Below are 13238 nucleotides of genomic sequence, written 5' to 3'. Positions count from 1 at the left end.
TGTCCAACAACAAAGAGCTTTTCTTCAAAATTATTTCTTTGGCAATACCGTTTCACTTCTGGACAAAAATGGTTAACAAAACCAATCAGTAAATAACTCCTTGGTAATCCATGCGTTTCTATTAGCTTTCCATATTACAGGTAAATTCGTTTTTATGTTACCTTTTAATGCCCTGTATTTTCCGAATGGTAAACTAATAACTTTAATTTAAAATTGCCAGAGGCATTTGATCCAGACAGTAATATTAAATGGTTTTTGGCTGCTTTCAACCCAGCTGCTGATTTTTCTTCAATAGAAATGAAGCTTTTTGATGGTAGCCATTTCCAGAACAAACTGCTTTCGTGAACATAGAACACCAAATTTGGTGAAAATTTTTCACTTTCAATTATTTCCTTTAGTTTTTCTGGAAACTTATTAGCAGCTTCAACATCTGCACTTGCAGCTTCTCCTGATAATTTTACACTATGAATTCTGGCCTGTTTTTTAAATTTCTCAAACCAACCACGAGAAGCCACAAAATTTTAATTTTCCGCAGTTTCTTCAGTTTGTTTAGATTTCAGGTGATTAAACAAAAATAATGGATTTTCTTGAATCACCATTTGAGTTAAAGGCATATGACGTTGTGACATATCACTGAAAGTTTATTTTTCACTTGGTTAGAGTATAATAAATTTAGTTTAATCCTTTATCCAAGTGTGAGCAAACAAAGTTTGCACCTGAAAGTATCTTCAGGACTGGGATAAGGTGGTACAACACTAGAGCACTCTTTGCAAAGGTGGAGCAAGCTACCAACACTCCTATCTCAGTATCTTCCATAATGCAAAACACATCTCCTTGCAGATATGTATAATGTTATGCATTAAGGGAAGGGCCACTACCCAGACTAGTTTCGACCTTTATTGAGGTCTCTTCAGTGGGAGCCAGGCCCAAGTGGAGATACCAGGCAGAGCATTAGCAGGTAATCACTACCTATAGGAGTTGCCAAATGGTGTGCCACCCTTTTTTAATAAATTACTCTGGATTTAGAGAAAGATGTTGAAAGTTTATTTTTCACTTGGTTAGAGTATAATAAATTTAGTTTAATCCTTTATCCAAGTGTGAGCAAACAAAGTTTGCGCCTGAAAGTATCTTCAGGACTGGGGTAAGGTGGTACAACACCAGGACAACTCGTTGCAAAGGTGGAGCAAGCTACCAACACTCCTGTCTCAGTGTCTCCTATAATGCAAAACACATCTCCTTGCAGATATGTATAATGTTATGCATTAAGGGAAGGGCCACTACCCAGACTAGTTTCGACCTTTATTGAGCTCTCTTCACCATTTGGCAACTCCTATAGGTAGAGATGACCTGCTAATGCTTCTGCCTGGCTCCTCCACTTGGGCCTGGCTCCCACTGAAGAGACCTCAATAAAGATCGAAACTAGTCTGGGTAGTGGCCCTTCCCTTAATGCATTATGTGACATATCATCTATTCACAAACTTAACATTTTCTCCATTTTTTCCAAAATTGGACTCCTTAAGCGAGTTAATTTTGCAGCTGTAACATCTGTATAATTCTGAGCAGACTTATTTTTTTTTGATTGACTAAATATGGTCATTAAAATTGACTGCGCTAATCCTAAAGAATGTGCCACATTGGATTTTCTTTCACCCCTTTCAACACATTGTATGATATGTAATTTAGTTTCTAAAGAAACTGCTTTTCTTTTCCTTGATTCTGACATTTTAACTAAATATTAATATTTACAAAATCTACAATAATGCTATCAGAGAACATATGTCATTTATTGCAATGCACCACACTGAAACACACTCTCCAAAGTGTAAGCAATGACTAAATTATGCAATTGACGCACGAAACTGTTAAAACAGACATACCCACGACTTTGGAATATGTGACGCGTCGCCGTCGTTTGCCAATCGAATGATTGCCAAGCATTGATCTTAAAATTTCAATATCTTTACGTAAAATGGGGCTTGAAATTGCGGACTTCGTTATATCAAGGCTTCATTACCAGAGGCAACGTTAACCGAGGTATGACTGTACTGTTCTGGAAATAATTATTGTTTAATGATTTTTCAAAGTAATTAATACAGAATATACTTTTCTTCAGTTTTGTCACAATTAACATTTCTCATTCCTTTTACAGTATTGTTTCCTTCCTTTACATATATATATATATATATATACATCTTCTGTAATCTTCTTAGTTTTTAACTTAGTGCCTCCCCCCCCCCCACCCACCAGAAGACACATGCTAACATACCTATCATGAACTTTTTATCTATCTATCTATCTATATATATATATAACAGGGGCAAATATTCTTGGTGTGCTTGGTGTGCAGTGCTCATCCACAAAATATCAATATCATTGATATTATATTTTTGCATTTATTCCCATTAAAGACTCCCCCAATTGTTTGCAGACTTAAAATTTAACACAATATACTAATGCTTCATTGTCCTCTTCAGGAGGGTAATAAAGCATTAGTGCTTCATGAAGAGGGAACTTTTCGACGCATAAATGTTGCATCACATTCGCGTTAATAGTCCAGGTGTGCTTTAGAAATGCATACTTTAGAAATGAGCCCTTCGAAAAGATGTAAAGTGGGTGCAGTGGGTCAAATTATTAGCTTTCTAATATTTTTAAACTGCTCAAAAGGAGGGGCTGGGTGAGCTCAAATTTTGACCTCACTCAGCACCTAGCCTCTGTGATTGGTTATTGTGTCAACCAATCCAATTGAACTTTGTCACTTATCATGAGTTGAGCGCTTTTCGTATCCGGTGTGTATTACAAACAGTTGTTACCCATGTTTTCTGGAACTGAAAATTTGAAAGTGGATGTTAGGAGAAAAATACTAATTGTTTTTTTTTTTTTTTTTTTGCTTGTGCAGTATAGCATCTGTTGAGGTTGCAAAGATGTTTAAAGGTGTATAGAGACATTTTTATTCTAGTCTTTGGAAACAACAGACAGTAAAAAATATCTATTCCTGAATAAAAATGAATATTCTGTGTATTGTAAGACATTGTTGATCTACAACAAAATACCAGCATATGTGAGATTGATAAGACAGAAGAACTGCTGATACTAAAAAAAACAACAACTGATGAATGTAGGATTCTCGAAAGTGTGGGTGATTCCGATAATGATCAGATGTTATGTATACTGAGTCTTGGTAAAAAAATAAATTTCTTGGGAAACAGCAAAATATAAACAAATCAGAGAAATACACATAACATGGGCAACAAATTTTACGAGATGATTTGCTGCTCCACCAAACAATATTTATTCCTGCCATTCTCTGTCTCCTCATAAGTTTTTTTTTTTTAATTATGCCATCATAAATTCACTTAATCATGTCTAGACTGTATAGGATCTTGCTATTCGCTCTACCCAGCAACTTATAGAGCACACATATCACAAATGTTAATTATTAATAATTCGTTTACCATTAATGTAAGTATTTCTGCTCGCTTATTCTTTCTGTTCATTTCCTATTCTAACATGTCTTATGAATGATAGTTCACATATTTTCATCTGTGAGTATTTCAGATATACCAACCAACTATAGCATTCTCCTTCATTGTCGTTTTGTAATAAATCTTGAAACAAACAGATTGTTCCCCCGCTATGCTGAAGTATTCAAAGTTATCCTGCAATTAATTGCATTGGACCAATTAAGATGAACGCTGATTCGCTATGCACTCTCAAAGCTTTCATACATCGATAAAAATGCAATCATACGGTCATGGACATCTGCAGAGACGGGGGGGGGGCTGGGAATCCCCTCAGGCTGGAGTAAAAAATTCTGCAAATTATAATCATAAAAGTGATTGAGATATGTACCCTTAAACCCTTGACCATGGTAAGTTTTGTCTGTCTTAAAATTTTATTATGAGTTGGCCTGTTTCGGCCCACAGTGGGGTGGCCATAGAATATGTGTTTTATTGCAGCAGTAAAACACGTGTTCCTGTGTTTGGTTCATCTTTTTCTGATTTGTGAACAGCGAGACCAGTTTTGTTTGTCCTCTGTGTCTAGTGAGTCACTGAGTGAAGTGTAATTTGTAAATTTATAGTGAAACAAATTTAAACAGAAAAATACACTTTTAAAAGATAAATGTATGTAATTTAATATTATTTTACTTGTTAGTTTTATGATTTTTTTGCTTTTAAACTGAAAAAATTTAATTTAGGATTTTGAGATTAATTAATGAGTTGATTTTTAATAAAATATGCCGGTCAATTTTTTTATATATGAAATTGTGCTAAAAACTGTATTAAATCTAAATGCTTTCCCCCCCAAGAATTAAAGATCATTAAAATCGATGTAAAATGAAAATAATGTATTGTATTTATAGCTTACATTGATAAATAATTACATCAAAAAATGCTAAAAGACGTTTATTGATGTAATTATTTGTCTCCAAGCTTTGCCCCCTTCTGAGAAAATTTTCTGCGGACGCACGGGCATGCATACGGTCAAATTGCCGTGAAGTTTGTAGCACGTGTTGCATAACCCACACGACAGCACACCCAACCAAAATGAGCACGCGGCGCCACTGATATATATATATATATATATATATATATATATATATATATATATAAGAATAACTGCGCAGTTGGCTGAGTGGCTGTGTGCTTTGCAACCACATGCCTGGGAAAGGAGTGTCTTGGGTTTGATTCCTGTCTTTGACGTGAGGTGCTTAAGGATCTTTCTCAGACATAGTCAAGTTAGCTGGTCTTAGGCGTGAACTGTGGGTGTTCTTCTCCCCAGTTTATCTGGGGTTTTTCCTCCCGCAAGCAGGCAAACTGGCCCCGTGAACACGCTCAGTTACATACATAGGACACACAGGGAGGCATAGGGCTAGCCACCTTATCCTCAGGACAGGTACGGCTTAGAAGGGCTAAAGATAGCTTCGTAACAGGCCACTAGGCCTAATATCTAAAGGGAAGAAGAAGATATATTAGGATTGTTTCTTTCTTTTCAAGAGCTCACTATTAAGTGCCATTTTCTGTCCTTCATCCACATGCTGCCGAGATTAAATCAATGTTTTCTTCAAATTTTACCCTTGGGTTTGGTTTTTTATTTTCAAACTGCTGTTTCATTTTTCAAATTCAACAATATTTATATATATATATATATATATATCAATAAGTCAATTCAATATCAATTTTAATATCAATAAGTGCAAGGTGTTGCATTTTGGAGTGCAGAAACATAAGGCAGTGGATGAGATTAGAGATTTGGGAGTTAAAGTTGACAGTAGACTGAAGTTTAGAGGGCATGTTGTTAGGGTTGCAAAGGCAGCACATCATAGTGCTGCTATGATAAGAAGTATTCTAACATGTAAGGCTCTGGTCAGACCACACTTGAACTAATTGTGCTCAGATCTGGTCACGTGGTTTTCACTGTGATGTGGAGACATTGGAGAGGGTCCAGAGAGAGTGACTAAGACAATATCAGGAGTTTGGAATGCTGGGTTGCTGGGTATGGAGAGAGGTTGAAGAGACATGGATTGCAGAGTTTGGTGGATAGGAGGAAGAGAGGTGATATGATAGATGTTTAAGTTAGTGAGAGGATTTTATCAGATTGATCCAGAGGGGATTATAAGAAGAGCAGAAGGTTAGAGGTGAAGAACCAGAGGTCATTCTTAGAAGTTATGTAAAAGTGTGGTGAAGACAGGTATGAGGAGTAGATTTTTTACATAGAAATTTGCCAGTGAATGAAATGCATTACCAGAATGTGTTGTTAATACAAGGAGTGTTAAGGACTTTAAGATTCTATATGATAAATATGTTGTCAGTTGAATGAACTTCCCACGATGAGCCTGTCAACTTCATAGAGGGTGTAATAATAATAATATAGTTGGATTAAATCCCTGCAACCACGTCGGCCTGGTTGGCTGGTGGTTAGCGTATCTGCTCTCCAGCCAAAAGGCTTCAGGTTCGAATCCCGCCATGGGCATGAATGTTCATGATTGTCTGTGGAAATACTAGTAGTGGTATTGTGGTGGTGGGCAGTAGATGGCGTTGGTGTAGTTGCAGTTAGTTGTAGTTGGTGGATTTGAGTGGTGGAGACAAGAGTTGTGGAGTAGGAGCCCTCCATCGATGAGTCTTTGTCTCCCTGAAGGTGTATCATAATAATAAAAATATAATAATATATTAGTATGGGTAAGAGAATGGCTGACAGGTTTATAGTGAATGTGAGTCTGCAAGACTTTAGGTGACCAGTAGTGTCCAATAGGGGTCAGTCCCTGATCCATTCATCATCATCAAATTCCTGATATGTACCCTCAATGGTTGTACAGGATATTATGGTAGTCTTCTTCTACTACGCGTTATTCCCGCTTCCCATGCAGGGTCCGCGTGTTACTTTAGATGCGACTTCTTGTTAGTACTACTCCCAACCAACCCGTCGCCTGGTCTGCCGCTGGGGGGGGGGGGATATATTTTTGACTACAGTCAAAAATATAACTACCATAATACCAGAGGATATTATGGTAGTACTACATGAAAAAGTAAAACCATTACTTAACTTCTGATCAACAATTTTCTTCCAAAATATTTTTGTCTTCTAAGGCACTTTTAATGTATCAATCCACCTACATTCTTCCTATAGGTCTTTTTTTTTTTCTGCTTACTTAGGAAAGAATGTTTTTCCTCTCCCATTCTATTTAAGTGACCATACTATCTGAGATTAGCTTTACTAACACGTTCTTCAATGCGAACTTAACAATGGCAAGTTCTTTCCTGTATCCTCATTTTTAATATGATATTGCCATTGATGCCATCTATTCACTCCATTAATCATTCTCAGAACTTTCATCTGTGCTCTCCAGTTTCTTTGATGAACTGGTTTGTTTCTAATCCAGCTCTCAGATCCCTAAGTTAAAATTGGTTTCAGCTAAGTTAGTGTTTTTTGTTATTTATTTCTTATTCCATATAAATTCTTCACCTCTCTTCCTACCATACCAGCTTTATTAATTCTGTTGTCTCTTTCCATATTTAAATTGCCATCTTCACTAAAAATTGTGCCTAAATAGCCAAAATGTTTTACTTCTTCTGTCAGTTCACTGAGTCCCACCATGGAGTTCTATTTCTGTTTTTACAGATACCACCACCACATCCCTCTATGACTGAATTAATCAGTGTTTTCTTTGGGGATTGCCAATGAATCTCCAAGGTTTGTTTCTTGTTTTCAGACTCTTTCATTTTTTCATTCAACAAAATAGGCAGTCCACCTCCAAAAGACTTCAGCAAACATCCATACTTCAGTGGTATTTAAACCCAAAACCTTCACTAGAAGAGTAGTGGTTTTTATCTAGGGATGCACCTTACATTTGGTTTTGCTTTGGTTCTTTGCTGATCTGACATGTTTTTCAGATATTTGGCTTCGGCTGAATCAATAGAAACATTCAGTATTTGGCTGGCTAAAGCAGAAAAATTATGTGTATCATTACAAATGCAGCAGAGTGGGAAAAACCTCCATTTATCTTGCTCGACTTGCATTCAATTGCTTGTCGCATTTGCTATAGGCACTTTGTCTGATTTTTTTATTTTAGTTTATATTATGCAGTCTTAAAAGTTTATCTTATTAAGTATTAAAATATGTCATAAAATATTGAAAAAGTGTACAAGTTTGGACTAATTAAAAACACACACACACACACAGGGTGGTTCCAAATTCCATGTACAAACTTTGAGGGGAGGTAGAGAACATCAAAATCAACCATATTCACATAGGAAAGCATGACCTAAAACGCCACCGGAAGGTACTAACAGGGACACAAAGATACGGAAATAATACAAGGCAGTAAGTAGTGTAAAAAACTTCATTGGGCATAACTGAACAGTTCAATAGTAGTTGTGTACATAATATGGTAAACGAGGTGCATGTCTGCCATCTCAGAGTTCGTAAAATGTCGCATGTTCTTCATACGACGTCGAAAGCTTGAATGAGGAAGCCCAATTGCTCACCTGGAGCGCTGGCAAACAGCTCCACCTATCACTTTCAGGTGGCATTTCTGGTCATGCTTTCCTATGTGAATATGGTTGATTTTGATGTTTTCTACCTCCCCTCAAAGTTTGTACGTGGAATTTTGAACTGCAATGTGTGTGTGTGTGTGTGTGGAAATTTTACGACATGTGAGATTAAAAATTCCCAAAATTTAAAATATGCAAGCAGCAAATTATCTGGATTATACAGGAAAAAGGAACTACAGATGTGTGATTAATCATGTAAAAATGCATGCATAGAAATGAATTTAGCAGGAATTTAATTCTTGCATTGTGATTTGATATTTCAAACCAAAATGCAAGAACAAGTAAGGAATCAAAATCTAAAGAAAATCCACCAAAAGAACAAACGTTATTTGACATTAATGAATAATCTAAAAAAAAAAAAAAAAATAGGATATAGATGACAGATGAAACTGTTGCATTATGTGACATGGTTGAAATGATTGCATTGCATAACAGGCCACGCTCAATTGTTCAGAAAAAGGATCTCCAAATACAATAAAGAATGAACTTGTTGTTCAGTACAATTTCTTGTAGAAAATTTTCTTTTGCCACTAGCTACCAGCGCATTTATCGAAATAATTTTTTTTAGGGTAAATATTTATAAATGAGCCAGATGTAGGCTTCTCCCAAAAATGCTGAAAAATATCTTTATCTACATCATAATTTATTGCAAAATCATTTTTCTTAATAAATCTATAATTATTCTTTATATTTCATAATTTAAAATAAAAGTTCTGCTAATATTTTTATGTTTCCTATAAAATGTAATGACAGGTTCATTATATTGAAAGGAAGAATTTCACAGTACAGCTCCAACCAGATTTTATATCCACATGTAGTGAAAGTTTTGAAAATATACCAGAGCGCTTAAGAAAATATAACCTTTGCCATTGGAGTTGCCTTGCACTGTTTAAATGGCATATATTCAAATTTTATTAAGGCATTGATTATTTTTCACTGACCTGATTGGCTTTATGAACTGTACGTTTTCATCATAGATAAAAAAAATTATAAATAAATAAATACAGCAATCTTAAAAAAGCAACAACCCTCAGTTAAACATACCATATCAATCCTACCAAAAAGTTAAATCGATCATAAATGAAACTCATGGTAAGTGGATAATCAAATATTAAAGTTGAGAACAAAGAGACTAATTTGGAATAAATAATATACTACTGTGGAGAAGGTTATGTTTCCATTTATATTTCATAGCAAAATATAGAAAACTTAAAAGTTTCAAAAATTTGGCAAACAGTTTTTGAATAAGTTATGTTTTCATGAGCTTTGGTAAATTTTTCTACATTTAGCTATAAAATATGGATGAATCCATAATACTCTCCTTTACTATCTTACTAATGCCAGATTGAAGCCTCTTAGCTCTACTTTTAATATTTGACAGTTTTATTGTACTTACTGAAAGTAAAAATTTTATTTTTCCTTTTTATCAAAGAAAAGCCTTTTTAAAAATCTTTGTTTCAGTTAACTTCCCTAATTTTTTGCAGAACTCTCATATCCATAGTCTCTAATCTTTGATCAAATGCTTTATTTCTTACTTGGAGATGCTAGTTCAAACACTGTCTTCTATACTACTAGGTTGATGTTTTAGCTAATTTCTCTCTTATTATATATATTATTCAACTGGTTCCTCACCACACCAGCTTTTCTTATTTTGTAGTTTATTTCCAAATTTAATTCACCATCATCACTAAAAACTATACTTAAAAAGCTGAAAGATTTTACTTGTTCTTCAAGTTTCTATTCTGTTGAGAATGCAACTGAAGTTTTCTATGTTCCTCGCTATTTTTATAGTTTTTGATGTTTATTGCTGATTTTCATGCCAATTTGTTACAGCTGTTATTCAGTTTAGTTAGGAAAATCCTGAAGACTTGCACTGCATGTGTTTAGGAGTACAACATCATCTGCATATAGCAAAGAGCTAACTTTCATATCTCTGCTTCTAATATCAGGTTTAAAGCCACTTTCTTTTAGAATGTGATCCATATAGATGATGAATAAGAGTGGAGATAATATGCATCCTTGTCTTATACTTGATTTTACATCAAACCATCTTCCTGTATTTCCTTCAGTTATAACTACTGCATTACTGCTTAAATATAGATTATGTATTCTCTGTAGAATGTTCCATTTTCCCCATATAATTGTATTGTTTTGAAAAACTTTTCCCTGCACTCCTTGTTTCATGCCCTTTCGAGATCTACAAAACTTAAGTATAAATCCTTATGACGTTCCCATAATTTTTCATTTATTAGTCGTAAAATGAAAATCTGATCTTCTCAACTTCTATTTGGCTTCTCCAGTTTTTCTCAGCCTCTTTTTAGTATATTTGCATAAATCTTACCTGGAACATTTAGCAGAGAAATTCCTCTGTAATTCTCACATTCAACTTTAGTCCCTTTTTCTGGCCCTCTGAATTATGCAGTATAGTTAATGCAAAACCTTTATACCTACATATTTAAGCATTTCTGCAGATATCATCTACTCTAGCTGCCTTTTCACGATTCAAGTTTTTGATGGCTTTTTTCATGGCTTTTTTGATGTTTGTATTTCTCTTGCAAATTTTCTACTAACGTTCTTTCACTGCTTGTTTCATTTAAGCCTTTCAAAATAATTGCTTCAGACATCTAGGCTAATCTTATCTTCAGTTTTCATGTCACTTTTATCATCTTCCATTCCTTTTAAAGTACTCTCATCTCCATTTCTAAGGCTTTTCAACACCCCACAGAACATTTTACCACCTTCTCAATGACCATTTTCTTTATTCTTACCGAAGTCTTCTCATCAGTTTTGTTTAGCTACTTTTACACAGAGCTTTGCTCTCTTACATTTTTCTGTGTGTTCTTTTTGGTATGCCTTCTTGTCTACAACCTCCTTTCAAAGTAATTCCCTTCAAAGATGATCGTGGACACAACCCCCTGTGTTCACGATCATCTTCTTATTTTTCCATCCTTGCATTCAACTTCACCACATACCTCCCTAGCTGAATCAATCAATGTTTTTTTCAGTGTGCCACTTAGTCTCCATGGTTTGTTTCTTGTTTTCAGACTGTTTTATTTTTTCTTCAATAATTTGTGTATATTTGAGTCTGCAGTTTACCTATAAAAACTGCTCAACTTTAATTCTTTTGAAAACTTTTATATACTGTTCTTTTCGGCATAATATTCATTTTTATCCTACTTAAAACTAAGTGATGGTCACTTCCACTGTCAAATCTTCTGTACACTCTTGTATTATCCTGAACCAGCATGAAGATCTCACCATCAACAGTGACATAGTCAATGAGGCTTTTCTTGTTTCTGGCATCTTCTGTCCACGTGAACTTGTGCAAATCATTATATTGGAATATCGTGTTAGTAATGACTAGTCCATATCCTGAGCAAAAAATCAGCAGATACCATTATTATTAGTTTTATGCTTTTCTCCAAATTTTCCCAGAGCATTCTTATATGTATGGTGGGATTCATTTCTTATTCTGCTTAGATTTTGCAGCTAGGGTCACTTTTTCAATTTTCTTTATGCCAGCTTCCTGATCTAATGACCAAAAAATTATTTGGCTTTGATTTCAAACTAGATAAAAGATGTGGTTAAAGAAAATTACCCACAAAAATATATTGATTCAGTAATTGAAATGAAGTTGTACATATTCATTTCTTTAAATAAATTAGAAGTAATTATAAAAATTTTTGATTTATTGTCTTATTTATTTTGATTTATCTACCATCTTGACTGGATATAACTTATTAAAAATAAACAAAATGTATTGATCATGTTTTTAATAAATCATATTCTTTCAACAAAGGTATGATTGACGAATCATTTATAATGTTTTGCTGGAGACTTCAAAATATGGACCAAGCAGCATATTTTAATCAAATGCTTTGATAAATCAGTTTACAGCAGGTCTTTAGTGCATTAGTTTAAAACAATATATTAAAAACTTAAACCCTGTAATATTCAGTTAAAAAAAAAAACCTACATTACAAAGATATTCTAAAATAACTGCATTGATTGCTAACAATGTGATTTCAATTTATCTTTAGCCTCGCTAGTGTTTATGTGGGTACCGTGGCTGACATCAAGAGAACCATTCTTAGGATTTTGGAGAATCCTGTAAGTAATTATTTATGATCATAATTTGTGATTACAATCACTAATCATGGTAATGTGATTAATATTAGTATAAATGACATCTTGCCGTTTTCTTAAGTCACTTATGTTCTCACTGGTTTATGCTCAAAAATCTTTTGCTTTAAATAGTGTTAAAATGATTTTTCTTTCATTTTATATAAATCTTTTCAGTTGGCTTCCAATGATATTAGTGTTAATCATTCTTTGTCATGCTGACAAAAAGTTAGAAATCACAAATAGCTAAAATGTGTAACCTTCTGTATGTAAATAATCGAGAATGAAGTTGGTGAATTTTACCCCTTTGCTTATTTTTATTGCTGATTTTCATTCCAAATTTGTGACATTAATTATTTAATTTGCTTAAAGACATTTCATGACTTAAAGCAGATTTATTTAAGAGATAATGTCAACTTCATAGAATAAAGAACTGAGCTTAATATCTCTATGGATGGTGAAGTTTCGTATTGCTTTCATTTATAATCTATGTGGGTCACATAAATTATAAATAGCAGTTGGGCATACAACCCTTACTGATGCCTGATTTAACATCACATACATCCTATGTATCATATACAGCTTTCACTATTAACTGCTGATTTACTACTTATGTATAAGCAATGAATTGTTCTGCTAATTTCCACTGACAGCATATACTCATTTAGTGTTTTGAACCCTTGATCACAGAAGAGAGCTATATGCAGGGAATGGTTTGCATTTGAATACGGACGGGTTCAGGCATTTGAATATATTGTTGGGCAAGTAACAGTGTTTGGATACGGAAACAAGCATTGCCATGGCGGATGATAGCAGGAGTGGCCTTTTTTGCTTCAGAGGTGGTGGGAAGTATGGTATATCACAATCAAGTGGAGTGTTGTAATAATAATAATAATAGGAACACTGATGTTTTTCTATGGTTAGCTTATCTCTAACCAACAGGTTGCAGGTTTGAACCCTGCCATAGGCATGTATGTTTGTGATTGTCTTTAGGTGGAAGATGAATTTCATCACTGGGTGTGAAGGAACCCCCCCTTCCCTGCATAACTGCCGTCACCATTGATGGCT

At 34.4% G+C, this 13238-nt stretch overlaps 1 protein-coding gene across 2 annotated transcripts in view; it reads left to right on the top strand.

Annotated features, from left to right (window-relative positions):
• Positions 1-13238, top strand: part of Sym (symplekin scaffold protein) — a 649809-nt gene that overhangs the window by 476876 nt on the left and 159695 nt on the right. For both annotated transcript variants that reach the window (XM_090398863.1, XM_090398864.1), the window contains one exon: positions 12089-12158. In XM_090398863.1, the coding sequence (XP_090254989.1) occupies positions 12089-12158 (70 nt within the window). The remainder of the gene's footprint in view (positions 1-12088; positions 12159-13238) is intronic.

Source organism: Typopeltis vanoorti, chromosome 10, assembly GCF_054136105.1.
Source record: "Typopeltis vanoorti isolate ZY-2024b chromosome 10, IOZ_Tvanoo_1.0, whole genome shotgun sequence".
Lineage (NCBI taxonomy): Eukaryota > Metazoa > Arthropoda > Arachnida > Uropygi > Thelyphonidae > Typopeltis > Typopeltis vanoorti.
The sequence above is the reverse complement of the archived record's forward strand: the minus strand, read 5'-3'. Positions and strand labels throughout refer to the sequence as shown.